This window comes from Orbicella faveolata, unplaced genomic scaffold, assembly GCF_042242905.1.
Source record: "Orbicella faveolata isolate gen_17 unplaced genomic scaffold, um_ofav_v1 contig_3, whole genome shotgun sequence".
In the NCBI taxonomy this organism is placed as follows: Eukaryota; Metazoa; Cnidaria; class Anthozoa; order Scleractinia; family Merulinidae; genus Orbicella; species Orbicella faveolata.
Window position 1 is genome coordinate 18,147,755 of NW_028301558.1, and position 14,838 is coordinate 18,162,592.

General features: G+C 40.0%; 1 protein-coding gene across 2 annotated transcripts; it reads left to right on the plus strand.

Moving 5' to 3' along the window:
- The first annotated feature begins 7,979 nt into the window (after positions 1–7,979).
- On the plus strand, positions 7,980–12,962 carry LOC110057415 (uncharacterized). Of its 2 annotated transcripts, none has more exons than XM_089298439.1 (2): positions 7,980–8,309; positions 12,089–12,962. In XM_089298439.1, exons 1-2 carry the CDS (start codon positions 7,994–7,996, stop codon positions 12,580–12,582), a joined length of 810 nt encoding a protein of 269 aa, XP_089154565.1. In that variant the 5' UTR covers positions 7,980–7,993; the 3' UTR covers positions 12,583–12,962. The 2 variants fall into 2 exon arrangements, with proteins under 2 accessions (XP_089154565.1, XP_020619660.2); XM_020764001.2 differs by lacking the exon at positions 7,980–8,309 and adding an exon at positions 9,934–10,288.
- The last annotated feature ends 1,876 nt before the right edge of the window (positions 12,963–14,838 follow it).

Consider the following 14,838-nt stretch of genomic DNA (forward strand, 5'->3'; position numbering starts at 1 on the left):
TTTACTTTGTCTGATGAGTCCAACATTTTTACTTTCGCCTTTTTGTGTTTCCATATGTATGTTTCTCTGCCTTACGAATCAGCCCATCTCTTTTAATTCATGAAATATTTCTCTGATCCAAGTCGGCGATGGCCTCACACGCAGACGTTCTTAGGGCTGGTCACGCGTTAGTTCCTCCTCCACAAGTGACGAGCCCTAAAAGCGTCTGCGTGGAAGACTAAGTTGGCGAAGGATCCGGTGTGCTCAGGGTTTTGTCCTTGTGGTCTTTCCAATTTTAGATTATGGTCGCAAAACTTTTCATAAATCCATATGGGTTAATAACGCGGTGTTATCAACATCGAGGCTGTAATAAAAGACTCACAAAATTTGGATCTAGACCATTTATCATGACCTGGCGAAAATGGGGAAAATGAATAGCGAGGCCAGAGACGGATTTAGGGGTGGGAGGCGAGGTGGCTGTGCCCCCCCCCCCCCTTCCCCTTTGACTTTTTTGTCACAAAATGAACCCTTCTTTTAGCAGCATTTTCACACAAAAAGTGAATTTTTCATCGGCGGGAGGTGGGGGTGGGGGTGCTATGCGCTCCGCTACAATTTATGTAGTCCCCTCTTTGTGACTCTTTTGGATCTGCCCCTGCGCGAGGCGACGAGCGGGAGAGCCCTACATTCCTCGCGCTCCTTAAGCATTCCTCGCTCAAGGACAATCGCGGCCAAATTGTTGCCACGTAAAAGATATATTTCAAAACTTGCCATGCAGTGAGGTAAAGATCAACTTTTGCCAGAAATTAAAGTACGATGACCGCCGTTTTTATTTTTAATTAACAAATAAAGAAGCCTAATCTGTGTATTACACTGTGATAAAACACGACGGGCATTTAATAACACGAGGGAAATGTAGAAAACACACTCGCCTCCGGCTCGTGCTCTTTTACATTTCTCGACTGTTCTCAAATGTCCGGAGTGTCCGGGGGGTACTCCCTTATATGGGCTATACTTAGTAGGCATGTGCGGCCCGAAAGGGTATGGTTTTTCAGCCGCTTTCAGTTGGTCATAAATAGGGTCTCCATTTTGGCCATTTTGGTCAGAAATAGGGTATGGTTTTGCACTCTGGTCTTGATGTTTTTTAGAAGAAACTACTTTTTCATCATTAACGATAAGACCGTCAACAAGAGCCTTCATAAATTATGTTTAGAGCAACAGTGCAGGCCGCAACGGCCATAAATAGGATATCGAATTTTTGGTCAGGTCATAAATAGGGTGGGGAAAATCGCAGATTTTGGTCATAAATAGGGTAAGGGTTTTGGGGAGCGGGCCGCACACTCCTACCCAGTTTTTCTTCACATCTGTTAGCTTGACAGTAGCTACAGCTTGAATTAATTACCTTAAAATCTTTTTCTTAAGGCGGGGGTTAACATGAAGGCCGTATTATGGTTTTAACGAAAATATCTTGTTCACGTTTTAAGCAGTCAAAAATCTCTCTGCTTGTCCCACATATCTACGTTTTGGGCTGTTTTGTAAATTTTTTGGTGAGTTTTGGGTATATTTGGGGATAAATAGTTTTTCTCAAAGGATTATAGTAATATTTATGGAAATAGGAAATTTTGAAGATTTGATGTTGTTTTAAAATTAGAATTTGAAGTTAAAAATTGGTAGATGTACACCTGTCCACCAACCTGCGGTGCCCTTTCGGGGGGCGTTCAACTGCCTGGTGGTGTTCCAAAACTTTTCTTTTCCTTTTAACCTCTCTTTAAACTTCCCAAAACTTCACTTAAATTCAGGTAGACCCCCTCCTCAACCTCGTCTTCAAAACTTTCTGCTGCTTTGCAGAGAACTCCATCACAAATTTCTTCAAAGAAAATGTTTTTCGCCATCTCCAACAAAAATGATGACTATAGGTAATGTGGCGAAAAACAATAAAACACGCTTTTTCTATGTTTTGCACTCTCATAAAACATGGATTTTTGACCAATCAGAGCACGTCTAGTCTAGTTTTCTATATTTTGGGGGCGTTTTTAATAGAAAAATTATTCCACTCGCGCTTGTTGGATATGAGATGATAACAGACAACTCAGTGCTACGCGCCTCGTTGGCTATCTACCATCTCATATCAAACGTGCGTTCGTGGAATAATTGTTTTAAAAATATTTCATCCTTTAAGGTGGCGTGACGTGGAGACGGGAAATTCGTTCGCAGAAACAATGGGCACGAACGTCCATAAAAGAAAGAAAACCTCTTGGACCAGGGTCATAGCAATAAAAAGTCATACGAATGCTAGTTTTCTGTTTCCAAAGCACGATTAATTCACAATGAGTTAAACTTAAACTGTTCAACATGTTGAAATTCGACATTCTCTTGAATTACCCCCTATTTATATTTATAGCCTTACTTTGGTCGTCCCTAGGAACCAGGCTGGCTTCGATCGGAAACTTTTTCCACCTATTGTCAAAAACACAACATCATCGGGTCGATCTGAATATTGCCGTCTCGTTGTGTTATTTGAATTTATTGTAATCGCAAAAAATATATTACCTAATTTATTCATATCACATCTCAAAAAGCTGATTGAAGCACTCTATTTAGCTGCTGGCTGATTCAGTTGGATCGTGAACACTCTGACTGAGCCATGAAAGGAAGAGGAAGAAAGACTTCCTGGACGGCGATTGTGCTGATTTGCCAGAACAAGAAGAGTACACACGCTTTTCAGAAAGGTAAAACTTCAAACTGTTCTTTATAGTAAACGTTTCGTAAATGTTAATATGGCCAGGCTTTTTATAGGTGCGGGACCTACTGGATTTGCTAGAAGGCTGTCAATTTCGAGGACAGGTGCCGATTTTATTGACTGATTTTGACTTAGAACTTGCAAACCTTCTCACAACAACAAAATAATTAGGCTATTGACATACTGTCATACTATGATACGTTCAGCCAAATTCTTCGCGAACAAGCAGTTTTAAGGTTTATTGACGAGAGACAAAGTTGGCTACGTTGCGCTTGATTAAGTCTTCTGAGGTTTCTTCAGTGTACGAATGACATGTCTATTTCCCGTAGAAGGCAAAATACAGAAATATCGGATGTTTGTCTTCACTTTCTACTGATAACTTGTTAAGCAATGCAGAGGAGGCTGCTAAAGCTTTGAAGGAAGGTACCTTGCAAGAATACCTAATTAATCTAAACATGGGCTCTCCAACAATTACTAGTATAACAGTAGTTCGAGTACCGTTTGAATAACTGCATGGTCGTACAATGAAAAACCTTTGCTTTGAATATCAGTAAAATTCTGAAGTTTGGAAGGGGATGGGGCTTAAATCTGTAAAGAGTGAGAGGATCGGGGAGGGGGGCAGGGATCGTAGTTAAAGGAGTCCTTTCATGCCTCCAGTAAGAGAAATGGGTGGGACGAAAAGATGAGTTCATTAATTTCAAGAGGCGGAACTTTGCTTCAGCCACACTTAGCCGCAATCTTAGTAGGTAATGCATAGACGGTCAGTACAGTGGAGACACAGACCGTTCTCTAGGTAAATTGGGATACCTTATTCTTATGGTGAAAACATTGCCTTCTTCTTCAGGAAACATTGAGAAAATTGGTGCGTGCATGAACTGTTATCGAAGACAGAAATGCACTATGGCTCCTGGTAGGTAGAACTGAAAAAATACACAACTTATTGGGTCAGTTTTTAATTAAGCTCTATTAACCTTTACTCTGCCGCAGTAATTGAAGCATATTTTTCACGTTCTGGACAACTATAGGAACTGAACCAGGGGCAATTCGATATATGATGAAGGTGCTTGAGCCCTTAACATTAGGTGAGTAAATAATGGAAGAGATTCTTTGATACCTACGATGGGTGTAAGCCGTTTACACGAAAAGCTAGAGAGACTCCTCTAAGATAATTTTCCGAATTCTGTACTGGCGCTATGTTGTGACATCATGAGGCTATCAAAAGTGGTGACTGTGCTGGACTTTTGAAAGCAATCGTAATGTTTACCTAAAGCTTTCATTTAGAGCTTTTAGCGGTGAATATATGTCAGGTTTACCTTTACAGACGGCTTCTATGGAAACCAGTTTTTGGTTACACCCTTTTGTTTGTGAAAGGTTCAGTTATTTTCAGCCAAGCAACTTTTTGATGATGATGATAACGGGAAAGAGGAAAAAAATATCAATACAGGGACGAAAAACGACCATTTACTGTTGTCGATGCGGCAATCTATGTTCATCTTTGCCATGTTTTACTAATTGTTCATATCATTTACTAACGGGCCCCTTTCATCTGTAGAACACCGTTCCACGACGATCATTGTCCGTATAATGCGTGATTACGCTCTTAATGTTTCCAACACAGACTAGTGCACGTACTGTAAATATTGATTGTTCAGGGAAGTAGTAAAAGGTGACCCAAGGCACTTGTTTTAGGAAAAACTGTACAGTTGTTCATATATTCCGGGATCAGTAAGAGGCTAAAAGTAATATTGCCTCAGGAAGAATTTTCGTCTCACTTCGGCCCTGTAGCTTCTCGTCCAGAAGTTTCATTACTGTGTTTACGTTATGTGCGCCTGTTGTATAATTACAGGACAAACCCTCACCGGAGCTGGAGGTGGAGGCTTTGTTGTGCTTCTCACTAAGGAACCTAACATGGCAAACGAAGTGAAAGCTGTATTACAGGAAAACAGGGTATTTGCGTTTTAAATAATTTCTTTTTTATTACTTTTTATTTGACTACCTTACATGCATATGAATACATTCAGTATTCATATTAGTAGTGGCCTTAAAAGATAGCAGAGGATTTTTCAAAAGGTAACTAATGCAAATTAACAAGATTCAATGGTCATCAATTGAAAATTTAAAGAAGCTCCGTCGCGGCGTTTCTAGTTATTTTGGCCACGGGCAAAATTGCCTTTAAACTGAAGGAATCCTAAAAATATATAATGGTCAACTAAGATAGAAAAACACATAAGGAACAAGGATGGTTAAAGATGGAGAAGATTAGCGCGGATGACAAAGGACAAATTTGAAAAATTTAGGCTAAACTTTTCAAGATGCGCAAACGGTGACGTAGTTCCTTTATTCGTTCAATTCGGTCCTTTGAATTGCGGTCGTTTCGCCAACGACTCGTTCGCCAACGTCTTAGGTCGATTCGCCAACGTCCTAACTCGTTTCGCCAACGTCCTACCGGTCAATTCGCCAACGTCATATGTCCAGTACTGACGAAAAAAAAGCTGCTTATTGATGTTTGGAATGCAATCCTGATCCTTGAGTGATCCTTGGGTCAAGAAATTTTAAATCACTGCCAGTTTCGCTTGACTGCCTTGAGATCAATTTGCATGTTTTTGATAGTTTCACAAGCCGGCTCGTGGGCGCTACATCGCGGTAATTTTCACGGTGAAAATTGACTGTTGAATACCAAAGTCCGATGGCTTTCGAAAGTTTGATGGCTTCCAATTCGCTGATAATGCATTACGATGTAAATTAACATTATATCTTTTCCTTTTTCAAAAGCAAACAGAGTCTGTTTTAATTTTCCAGCCTTATAATCGAGTTAGAAATAAAATGGAACGTCAAGTAAATAACAACAGCAATTTTATTACAGTATATAATATCAAATATTTACAAGCACAAAAACCTATGAAACCTATTTACAAAACCTGATTGAAACCTATATTTATCTGAAACCAATTCATCCTATTTACAGAGAAGTTCTAGTTCGCACGAGCTGTTGCGTTAAGCCGAGAACAAGTCTGGAGTAGTTGCGTGGCAGTCTTTTCGTTGTTCTCGTACTCTTCCCAGCTTGCAAATAGCTTAGCCTGGATATTCCTAGTGACACTACGTTGAATTCGTTTAAGTTGATTGTCTGATCCACGCCTGATACAACACACACAAGTGAAGGTAAACTTTTATTTAGACGTTGGCGAATTGACCAGTGGGACGTTGGCGAGGCGACTTAGGACGTTGGCGAACGAGACGTTGGCGAAACGACACCGTTCCTTTAAGTCTGAACGAAAATCAAAAATTTTTAAATCTGACTGTTTGGGTAGCAAAAATCGAACATTTTTATGTTTCATCGTTAATATGGCGTGTTTTCACATGACGCAATCACGGCAGCCAGGAACAAAGAAACGGCGGCCATGTTGGTGTCCCAAACCATTCCGGTGGAAGTTGAACTCTTTTCTTATGTTCACTTTCCTTTGATTCAATAAATTTGCATAGCTGTTGGTCACCGCGTGAGTGAAAACGCACTATCCAGGTCTCGCAAAATTGTGGGTTTGTGGGCTGTATATCACCTCCCATGCCAGGACCGTTAGTTCTCTCGTCGAGCACCATGGTTTTTTTCCTTGTGGTTTCTATCCTGCCATCGACCAGCTTGGCGTTACAAATTAAATTCGTTACACTATACAGGTCTGATGCATGTGCTACCGATCAATATAATACCAACAGAATTGTGTGTTCTTTTTCAGCCTTCAGATGTGTTGGCTTTCTATGACGTGAGCGTAGACTGGGGCGGATTGACTGTGAGAGTGGAGGAGCCATCGCAGTGAATCATGGACTTGCACAGAAGCGATCATCAAGCACATAGCCGGACACTTTGTATAAATGGCGCCCAAGGCTTGTGTTCGGTCACCGCTGACATTGGGGAGTTTAAAAAACCACGACGGCGTTTAAAAAATGAATTTATATTTTACCTACGAATCGCGCAATACTATAAAGTCATTTACTTTGTTTATCACTGTCAAAACTATCGCAAAACTAAATCCGGAACACAGCGATAAATTTGAAATAAAAATTAAAAAGTTAGTCGTCGTTCTCCAGACAACGCGAAACAGATCAATTTCGATATATTTAAATTCAGCCTAACACAATAGACCTCCGTACGAGGCTCTGGGGAATAACTACAGAGTTTGTGGGGTTTATTCCCCAGAACCTCACACTGAAGTCTATTTTAATTTCTATTAATGTTTTAGGCTGAATTTTAATATATCGAAATTGGTCTATTTGGTCATGTCACGTTGTTGTTTTGCAGAGGAAGGCAAAGAAATATACCAAGAATTATAACGCACGTACACAGCCATTGTTCTGCGCATTAATATTTTTCTTCAGTGACGTTCCCGTTTGCCGTTGCCTTCGTGGTTTTCTTAATCTCCCTATTGCTAACATGTGACTGAGAAGATAGTTTGGGCTTCCTGAGTACACTGTTGAAGTACCTGAAGCCGATTGACTGGTTTCCACTTGAGTGTCGAAAAGTGATTGGTTTTGCATCACTACGCTACACTTTTATCCAATCAGGAGGAAGCCCAAAACCAGCCGTAACTCTCTCGCACACGTTTCCCGCACCTCGCGTCAAATGTGGTTTAGCGTGGTCTGTACTCTTATCGACAACGATACGCGTCATCACAGTGGTCAAAATGTTGTGGACTCACGAGGCGCAGTCGAGTGGAAAATAATAATCAATAAGAAAACCAGAAAGATTGGGAGACATTCAGTTTCCTGCTAATCTTTATCTGCTCTATGGTCCTGATTAGCTAATATCAGCGTTTGTATGGACTCTTTGGTTTCCAAGCGGTTTTGATCTCGTTCCTAAAGTAAACCAGGCCTTACATAATATCGTTCATGTGTAACAGACACTGTTTGTTACTTCCTCCTTCAGTTGATTTAACAGTTTCTAATGCTTTTAACTGGATATGAAGAAGCTGAAAGCGCGGAAAAGAGCATCATTATTATCTTCTTAACTTACTGTTTAATCATTGCAGCTTCGCAATCCGAACCATCCTCCGCCAGAAATTGGCATTCATCTATTACGAGGTAAAGGTAACAGGTAAATAAAACAATAAAACAATTATAATATAATACATCTTCATCAGCCGTTCTCTTTACACATTGAGGCCCCGTCCATCTAATTTTTCATTTATCAAGTCATTCCAAGATCCTTTGGATGAAATGTCATTCCATTCCGGAAATTATATGGCCGCTAAAGGCCTTGGCCTGCTCAACTATTCGAGTCGGAAAGTCATGGCGGACAGAGCTGCGCTGGCATCGGTGGCTTATGAAGCCTCAGCAACCTACGAACAAGTTCGACCGAGTTACAGTGTTGAATCTGTCAAATTTTTCTTGAAAAAGCTTGGCATCCTGGAGCAGCAAAGAGCGCAGCCACTCAGTATTCTTGAATTAGGCGCCGGTACGGGAAAATTTACTCGCGTTGTGATGGAAGTGTTGAAAGGCATCGACGCGCGGGTAATAGCGAGTGATCCCACTAATACTATGGTACAAGAGTTCCAAAGAGTTTTGCCTAATGTCGAGTTGTTGCATTGCTTCGCTGAGAACATTGGTAGGTTTAGTTTTATCTTGTTTACTGTGCCATAGATTTGTGTTCTGGCAAATTAGCGATCTAAGCTCACTCCTAAACAGACCCCCCCCCTCCACACCCGAGTTGGGGAGGTGGGGGGGGGGGGGAGGGGGGACTCCCATGTAAAAAGGACGGGGACCCTCGTCGTACCTTTTAGGAGTCAAGAAAAGCAGTTTTGGTATCTCTTACGGTGTTCAGCCTTAAAAGGTCCGCAGCGGGAGCTTTTTGAGGTACCTTGTAGGATATAGAGTGGGGAGAAAAATGACAGGAGATAATGTTCTGTTTTAGAATTGGTACTTCTTAGGGGTGAAAAAAAATTCAAAGCATGCCCTCAAAGCAGGATCGCGGTACCCCTTAGAACCCCTGTCCTTTCTGTTTGGGAGTCCCCATCAGAAAAGAAACAAGAAATTAGTGAACATTTTGTTGTTTTTTAATCACTCAAGCTCACCATTGATTTTGAATTTTCCTGGGTGACCTTGGTCGTTGAATTGATTTTACATTAAAGTGAAAGGAACTCCTACAGAAACATTTCTAGTGCTTGCCACACAAATTTCAAGTCAGTCGTTTACAGCAGTTACGTTATTTACAAATGGAATTTAAATGGAGTGATGCAAGTAAAACTACCTTTTAAGTCATGTATCTTACTTTTTTGTTTCTGATCACCTGATGAAGGAGCCTGCCTCATTGACTAATCTCAGCTCTATGAAAGTAAGTAAATCTGTAAAATCACTCTTGAGTTGTGGCAGAGTGACTCCAAGGCTAATCATGGCAAAAAACAATCCCCCCCCCCCCAAAAAAAAATCAGTCTCTCCTGTCCCCTTCCCCATCTTTCAGTCTTCGCTCTTCCCCCCACCCACTCTCAGCTGACTGTTTAATTCCGGCATTTCACGACAGTTAAAAATAGTTTTGTTATTGCCTATTCTAAATCTTTCCAAATTTAAAAAGAAATAGTATGCAAAGTGTGATGATAACTATTATGATGAAACACATTGTTGGAAACATATTCTTTTAACGTAATTTTTGGTATGTTTCAACGTGCATTTTCAGAAGTGACCATTGAGAATAGAAATAACAACAAAACTAACATTCGAAATAAGTAGCCAATTAATAAATTCAGAAAATTATTCTGATTTACAGCGAACCTGCAGGACTAGTAGCTTATCAAAGAAAAAAATAAATTATAAAATAATAATAAAAAATCTGATCAGCCGTATTAAGAGACTTTCCAGTCTCTCATTTTAAATTAAATGTTGCTCTCTGTCTTTTTGGGTTCTCCTGAGGTTCTTAAATTGATATCATAATCGACATATCAGCAAGTTTAATTGTCACTTTTATTTACTTAAGTCCTGAAGAAGGCTACTTAAACTTGCTGAAACATGGATTTTAAAATCAATCCCAGGAAACAGAGAGCAACTTTTAAATTCCTTTTTGAATCAATCACGATTCATCGTGTCAGATCGATGTTGCAAATTAATTTTTCATGTGAAATCTTGAATGTACATGTCAAAACGTCTTCAATTCTGTTCATTAGTCATTAGTGTCATGTCATTCCATCATCCTTTGGATGGAATGCCATTCCATTCCTGAAATTATTTCGCCGCTAATGGCCTGGGTCTGCTTATGTTTTCGGCTCATGGAGGACAGTGTTGAAGGCCGAGCTACGCTGGCGTCGATGGCTTTTGAAGCCTCAGCAGCCTACGAACAGGTTCGACCGAGTTACAGTGTTGAATCTGTCAAGTTTTTCTTGAAAAAACTTGGCATCCTAGAACAGCAAAGAGCGCAGCCACTCAGTATTCTTGAATTAGGCGCCGGTACGGGAAAATTTACCCGCGTTGTGATGGAAGTTTTGAAAGGCATCGACGCGCGGGTAATAGCGAGTGATCCCACTAATACTATGGTACACGAGTTCCAAAGAGTTTTGCCTAATGTCGAGTTGTTGCAGTGCTTCGCTGAGAGCATTGGTAGGTTTAATTTTATCTTGTTTACAGTGCCACTATAGAATAGCCCTGTTTACAGTACTAGTTCTAAGCGCCATCCAGGATTAGTAACCGCGCAAAAGTGGAATTGCCCCGCGTAAGATTCCAAACAGCAAGTAGACAACCTACAGTAACAAAGACAAAAGTTACGCCTAATAAGTTTTGTTTGATTAAGAGCCAATTCAAAGAAAAAGCAAGTCTTCGACAATTTAGGCTCCTAGTGGCCTCTGACCTCGCCAGAGATTAGGTGACTAGTCTACAGAGATCTACTGAGCATTGCCTATCGTCATCTTTGTACTTTTCGTACACCAATAACACAGCAAATAAATGAGCAAACATGGGAATTGCTGATGTCTTCTTTCTTGACACATTCTGAGCAGAGAACAATTGATTTTGTGACTAAGAGTCCACTATTTTGCATTCTGGCACTGCTTGGGATAATTTTGTACCATCATCACATGATCATTGACATACTTAGTAAACAAGAGGCAGCTTTAGCTCATGTTACAAGAAAGCCAGGGTTGCTAAGTCAGGATGTGCCACTGTTGCGTTACAGCATTACATGACCGTTGAAAAAGACTTTGTATGGTGGATAACATAAATTGAGCTACATAATATTGACTTTGTGCTTGAAATAAAGGAAAATTTTAACATTGATAAAGTTATTCTTATGACAGAAATTACAGAAACACAAAAGAAACAGCGAGAAGGGTAGTTTTCTGGGGTTTTTTCCACTTTATTTCACATACTAAATTTACATTATTTCATATTAGTCTTGATATAAGTCCTCAAAATTATCTACCGGTGGCTTTTACATGTAAACGCAATATGGCACCAAAACTATACAGAGGGCTGTTTATTCAGTTATATGGTGTTTAAAGCATAATAGGTTAATTTACCCAACCTCAGAGATAGGGACCTGTTTAGTTCTTTCGATGATGAGAACTGGACATTAAACATGTTCTTGTGAAATGGATGGACTCTACTGACTTAGTCTAGTGTCCCTATGGTTTCTTTTAGCTGATTGTTGATGATTAGTGAGTCCCAGAGCCATCTATCAAAGTTGATAGAGATCTGAGAGTGAGCTGTCGAATGCGCTGTGAAAACTAGCCTTTGCATGTTGCTGGATCAGTACAGCCACTAGCTAAACTAGTCGTGGAAGTGACCCAATACTTAAAAGTAATTTTGCACGTTATTTTGTGTCACTCTGGTGTGACCGCCACCATAAGAGGATTTGAGGGTGTGGGGGCCATGTGACAGTTAAACTCTGTTATTCAAAAGCCTTAATTTTATCACAATGTTATTCCGGAGTAGTACCATCTGCTCTGCTGCAATTTGTATGTGAAGGCGATGATGTGAAAGAACTTGTACTTGTGTAAGCATCCCTTGATTACTTGACTACTATCTACCTGTAGAACATTTTTTATCTACAGGTTTTTATAAACTTGAAACTTAAAATGTTAATGTTCAGCTGATGCTGCACCTGAAAAAGAAAACCTCAGAAAAAGCTGATGTAAAATCTACAACCTCAAAATGATTGATTGATCGATCAATCCATTAATCAATCAATCAATCAATCAATCAATCAATCAATCAATTAATTAATGTCAAACCATGGGATGAGGTTGTCCCCAATATACAAGCCAGAGGCTCTCAAGTAAAATGCTTGACAATTCACAAAAAATTGCAAGAAATAAAGGTAAGTAAATACTAATTCAATATAGAATGTATTGAGAACATTGAAATATGAATATCATTAAATTCCTTGTGTGTTGTTAAATATAGCTCTTCCAGACTCAAGTGTTGATGCAGTTGTGGCAGCCCACTGTTTCCACTGGTTTGCAAACCAAGATGCTGTAAAGGAGATTTGTCGCGTGTTGACACCTGCAGGATCTTTAGGAATGATCTGGGCCATGCCAGATGAGTCACTACCTTGGGTGAAAGATGTCCTTGCGTTTATCCGCCCATTGGAGAAGGACTTCAAGTGTACCATCTCAGAAGAAACCATGGGGAAGGTTTTTAAAGAAGTTGGAGAACGCTTTACCATTGAGAAGGATTCAAGTATGAAAACCTCCTGGCAGCTTACCTATGATGGCTGCTACAAGTACTTTATGTCAAAAGGCATTATGCAAAGTAGCACAGATGAAATCAAAGCACAGTTTAAGACTTGGTTTGATGATGTTATGAGAAAGCATTTTCCTGAAAGGAAAGAAAATGAATTGCTCAATTTTTCTTTGGTTTATTTGATCTGTTGGTGTAGGAAAATCAATAAGAAATAGATTTTTGTAAAAGTACTTCATTAGAGTGACTATCTACTGGTGACCATCTTAAGCTATTGAAAATTTTACTTTGGCTTTGCAGTATACATTTGCCATTAATTAGCTTTAAACTCCTAAAATTTGGAATTCTTTGTCAATGTCAATCACTGTTTTAACAAACTTTCCCAGCTTCATGGAAAAGATAACACATTTTTAATGAAACGACATCTGAATATGTCATACTGCACACACAAAGTTAAGAATAATAACTATATTAATAATTGAGGTGGCATCTGGTATAAGCCTGGTGGTTTTTCGGAGGTCTCCTCGCCCTATCAAAATTGTAGAAATAATTATATACACTATTTTATTATGGGAAATAAAATAAAATGATGATGAAATGAGTTATTTCATGAAACTGGTGCAGTCACACTGAAAGGTCAATAATGATATAATTTACTTATTGTGAAGTACTGGTCCTTGAACATTACCTCGTCTGCAGTCCGTGCGCTGGGCAAATGATACAACAACAATGTAACCGTACGTGTAGTCTAAGTTTCAGACGACTTTTCCAATATTAAATAGCAAATTGAACCGTTGACGCCTGTGCCGGCCGTGACGAGCGTTGGCCTTTGTTCCACTTCTGACGTCATCACCTTTGCCCAAAATTGGCATCACTTATACTGAAAAGAACTGTTGTTGGGGACTGACGGTCTCTTACTAATGAATAACAAGAGTTATTACGATTCCTCTTTGGACTCATTGAAGAACGCCGTCTGATTATTGACTTCATTAGGAGCCCAGGAAGTTTAGGCCCGGCCGTCCGCACTACACCGGAGGAATTTAAAAACGCAACAATCACCGTTCGCTTTATATTTTTGTTTGAGGAAATCTCGGTCAGGAAAATCACGTGGTTCTCTTGATCCTATCGTGTTCGAAAAGGTCCGTTTTAAAATATTTTCCGTCCACACGAAAACTCAAAGCCGGCGTTTTCAAATTCCTCCGGTTTGCAGAGCGTTTTCGAAAAGCTCCGTTTTCGTGACGGATTAGTCTGGACCGTGTAGGCCTAACCGTAGAAATAAAGCTGTATGCGTTTTAAATTCCTCCGGTGTAGGGTGGACGGAGTCTGGAGCAAACCACGACATTAATGAGCACCACCAAACAAAAGGTTTAATGAGCAAAACAAAGGCTGTACAAGTGTGTTCAGTAAACCTTTCTACATTTCTGCAAAACAACAACGCAAAATGACCGCGAACGCGAACGATAAGTCGAACTGCTAATTTTTCGTATTTCCATTTAGAATTGAACGCTGTCATTACATATTTACTCTGAAGGATGTTTTAGAGCCATAGGCATCCTGGACAAATTCAACTTTACAAGGCGTTGTCCTCAGCGTCGCCGTTGTCATTGTCAAGATCCCTATATTTGCATCTCGGATGCTGGAAGGTCGATACACTTGTTTAACGACTGTGGTCTGTCATCCTAAGAGGTTGCTTTGTGCTTTGCTCATGTTTTATTCCAAGACCAGTCGAACGCAGATGAGAGTATCGTGTAAAAGCCGTAAAAAATCACATAAATTGCAGCTATTTGCCAAGATTCTTTTTAATTCAGCGATTAGGTTGTCGAGCGTTTCGGGAGGGATTTTTTCCCTCCTGCTGAAACAATCTCGTTTACGTTACTTCGCCGATCCAATACCTGTTCATCTTCCCCATTACTACACGGCAGTCATGTGCATCTTCTTCTTCAGTATAGCTTAAGGCTTTGAACACTTATTTAAAGGCCATCGGCATCAATAATGTCCTTGAACATGGCGAGTTGATTCCTTGGGGCTTTCCCGCTCCAAACCAAGTAATTATTACAGTATTTCTTTTTCCATAGCTTCCAGTTCTCGGGGATCTCGCTACTTAATTGACCTCTAATCTAAATGTTGCGGAGACAATGATATCTGGTGGAATAACATTGAAAATTGTGATGCTTTAGGCGGCGAGGCACCGGAAGTTGTTTTCGCTCGTAGGCATTCGTAGACGGTGGACGTTGTCGACGAGTTTGAACTACCCTTTCGCAGCAACATGTAATATTAGATGGCAGAGAGAACCTTAAACGAACGTCAGCAATCAAGGCTTAATCTGGCCGCTGCAACTCAAGGTACACAAGGTGAACTCGTATTTTAATATATAACTGTATGTAAAGCATAAATTACAAAGCCGTTACAGAACATAAGCGTGCATTTAAAAAATGTTTCGCAAATTAGCATATTATAACCTTAAATTAAGGTAT

Coding starts and splice junctions, on each gene's coding strand:
- LOC110057415 (XM_020764001.2), top strand. CDS start 9,961: ATGGAGGACAGTGTTGAAGGCCGAGCTACGCTGGCGTCGATGGCTTTT. Junction 10,289..12,088: donor GTGCTTCGCTGAGAGCATTG/GTAGGTTTAATT, acceptor TGTTAAATATAG/CTCTTCCAGACTCAAGTGTT.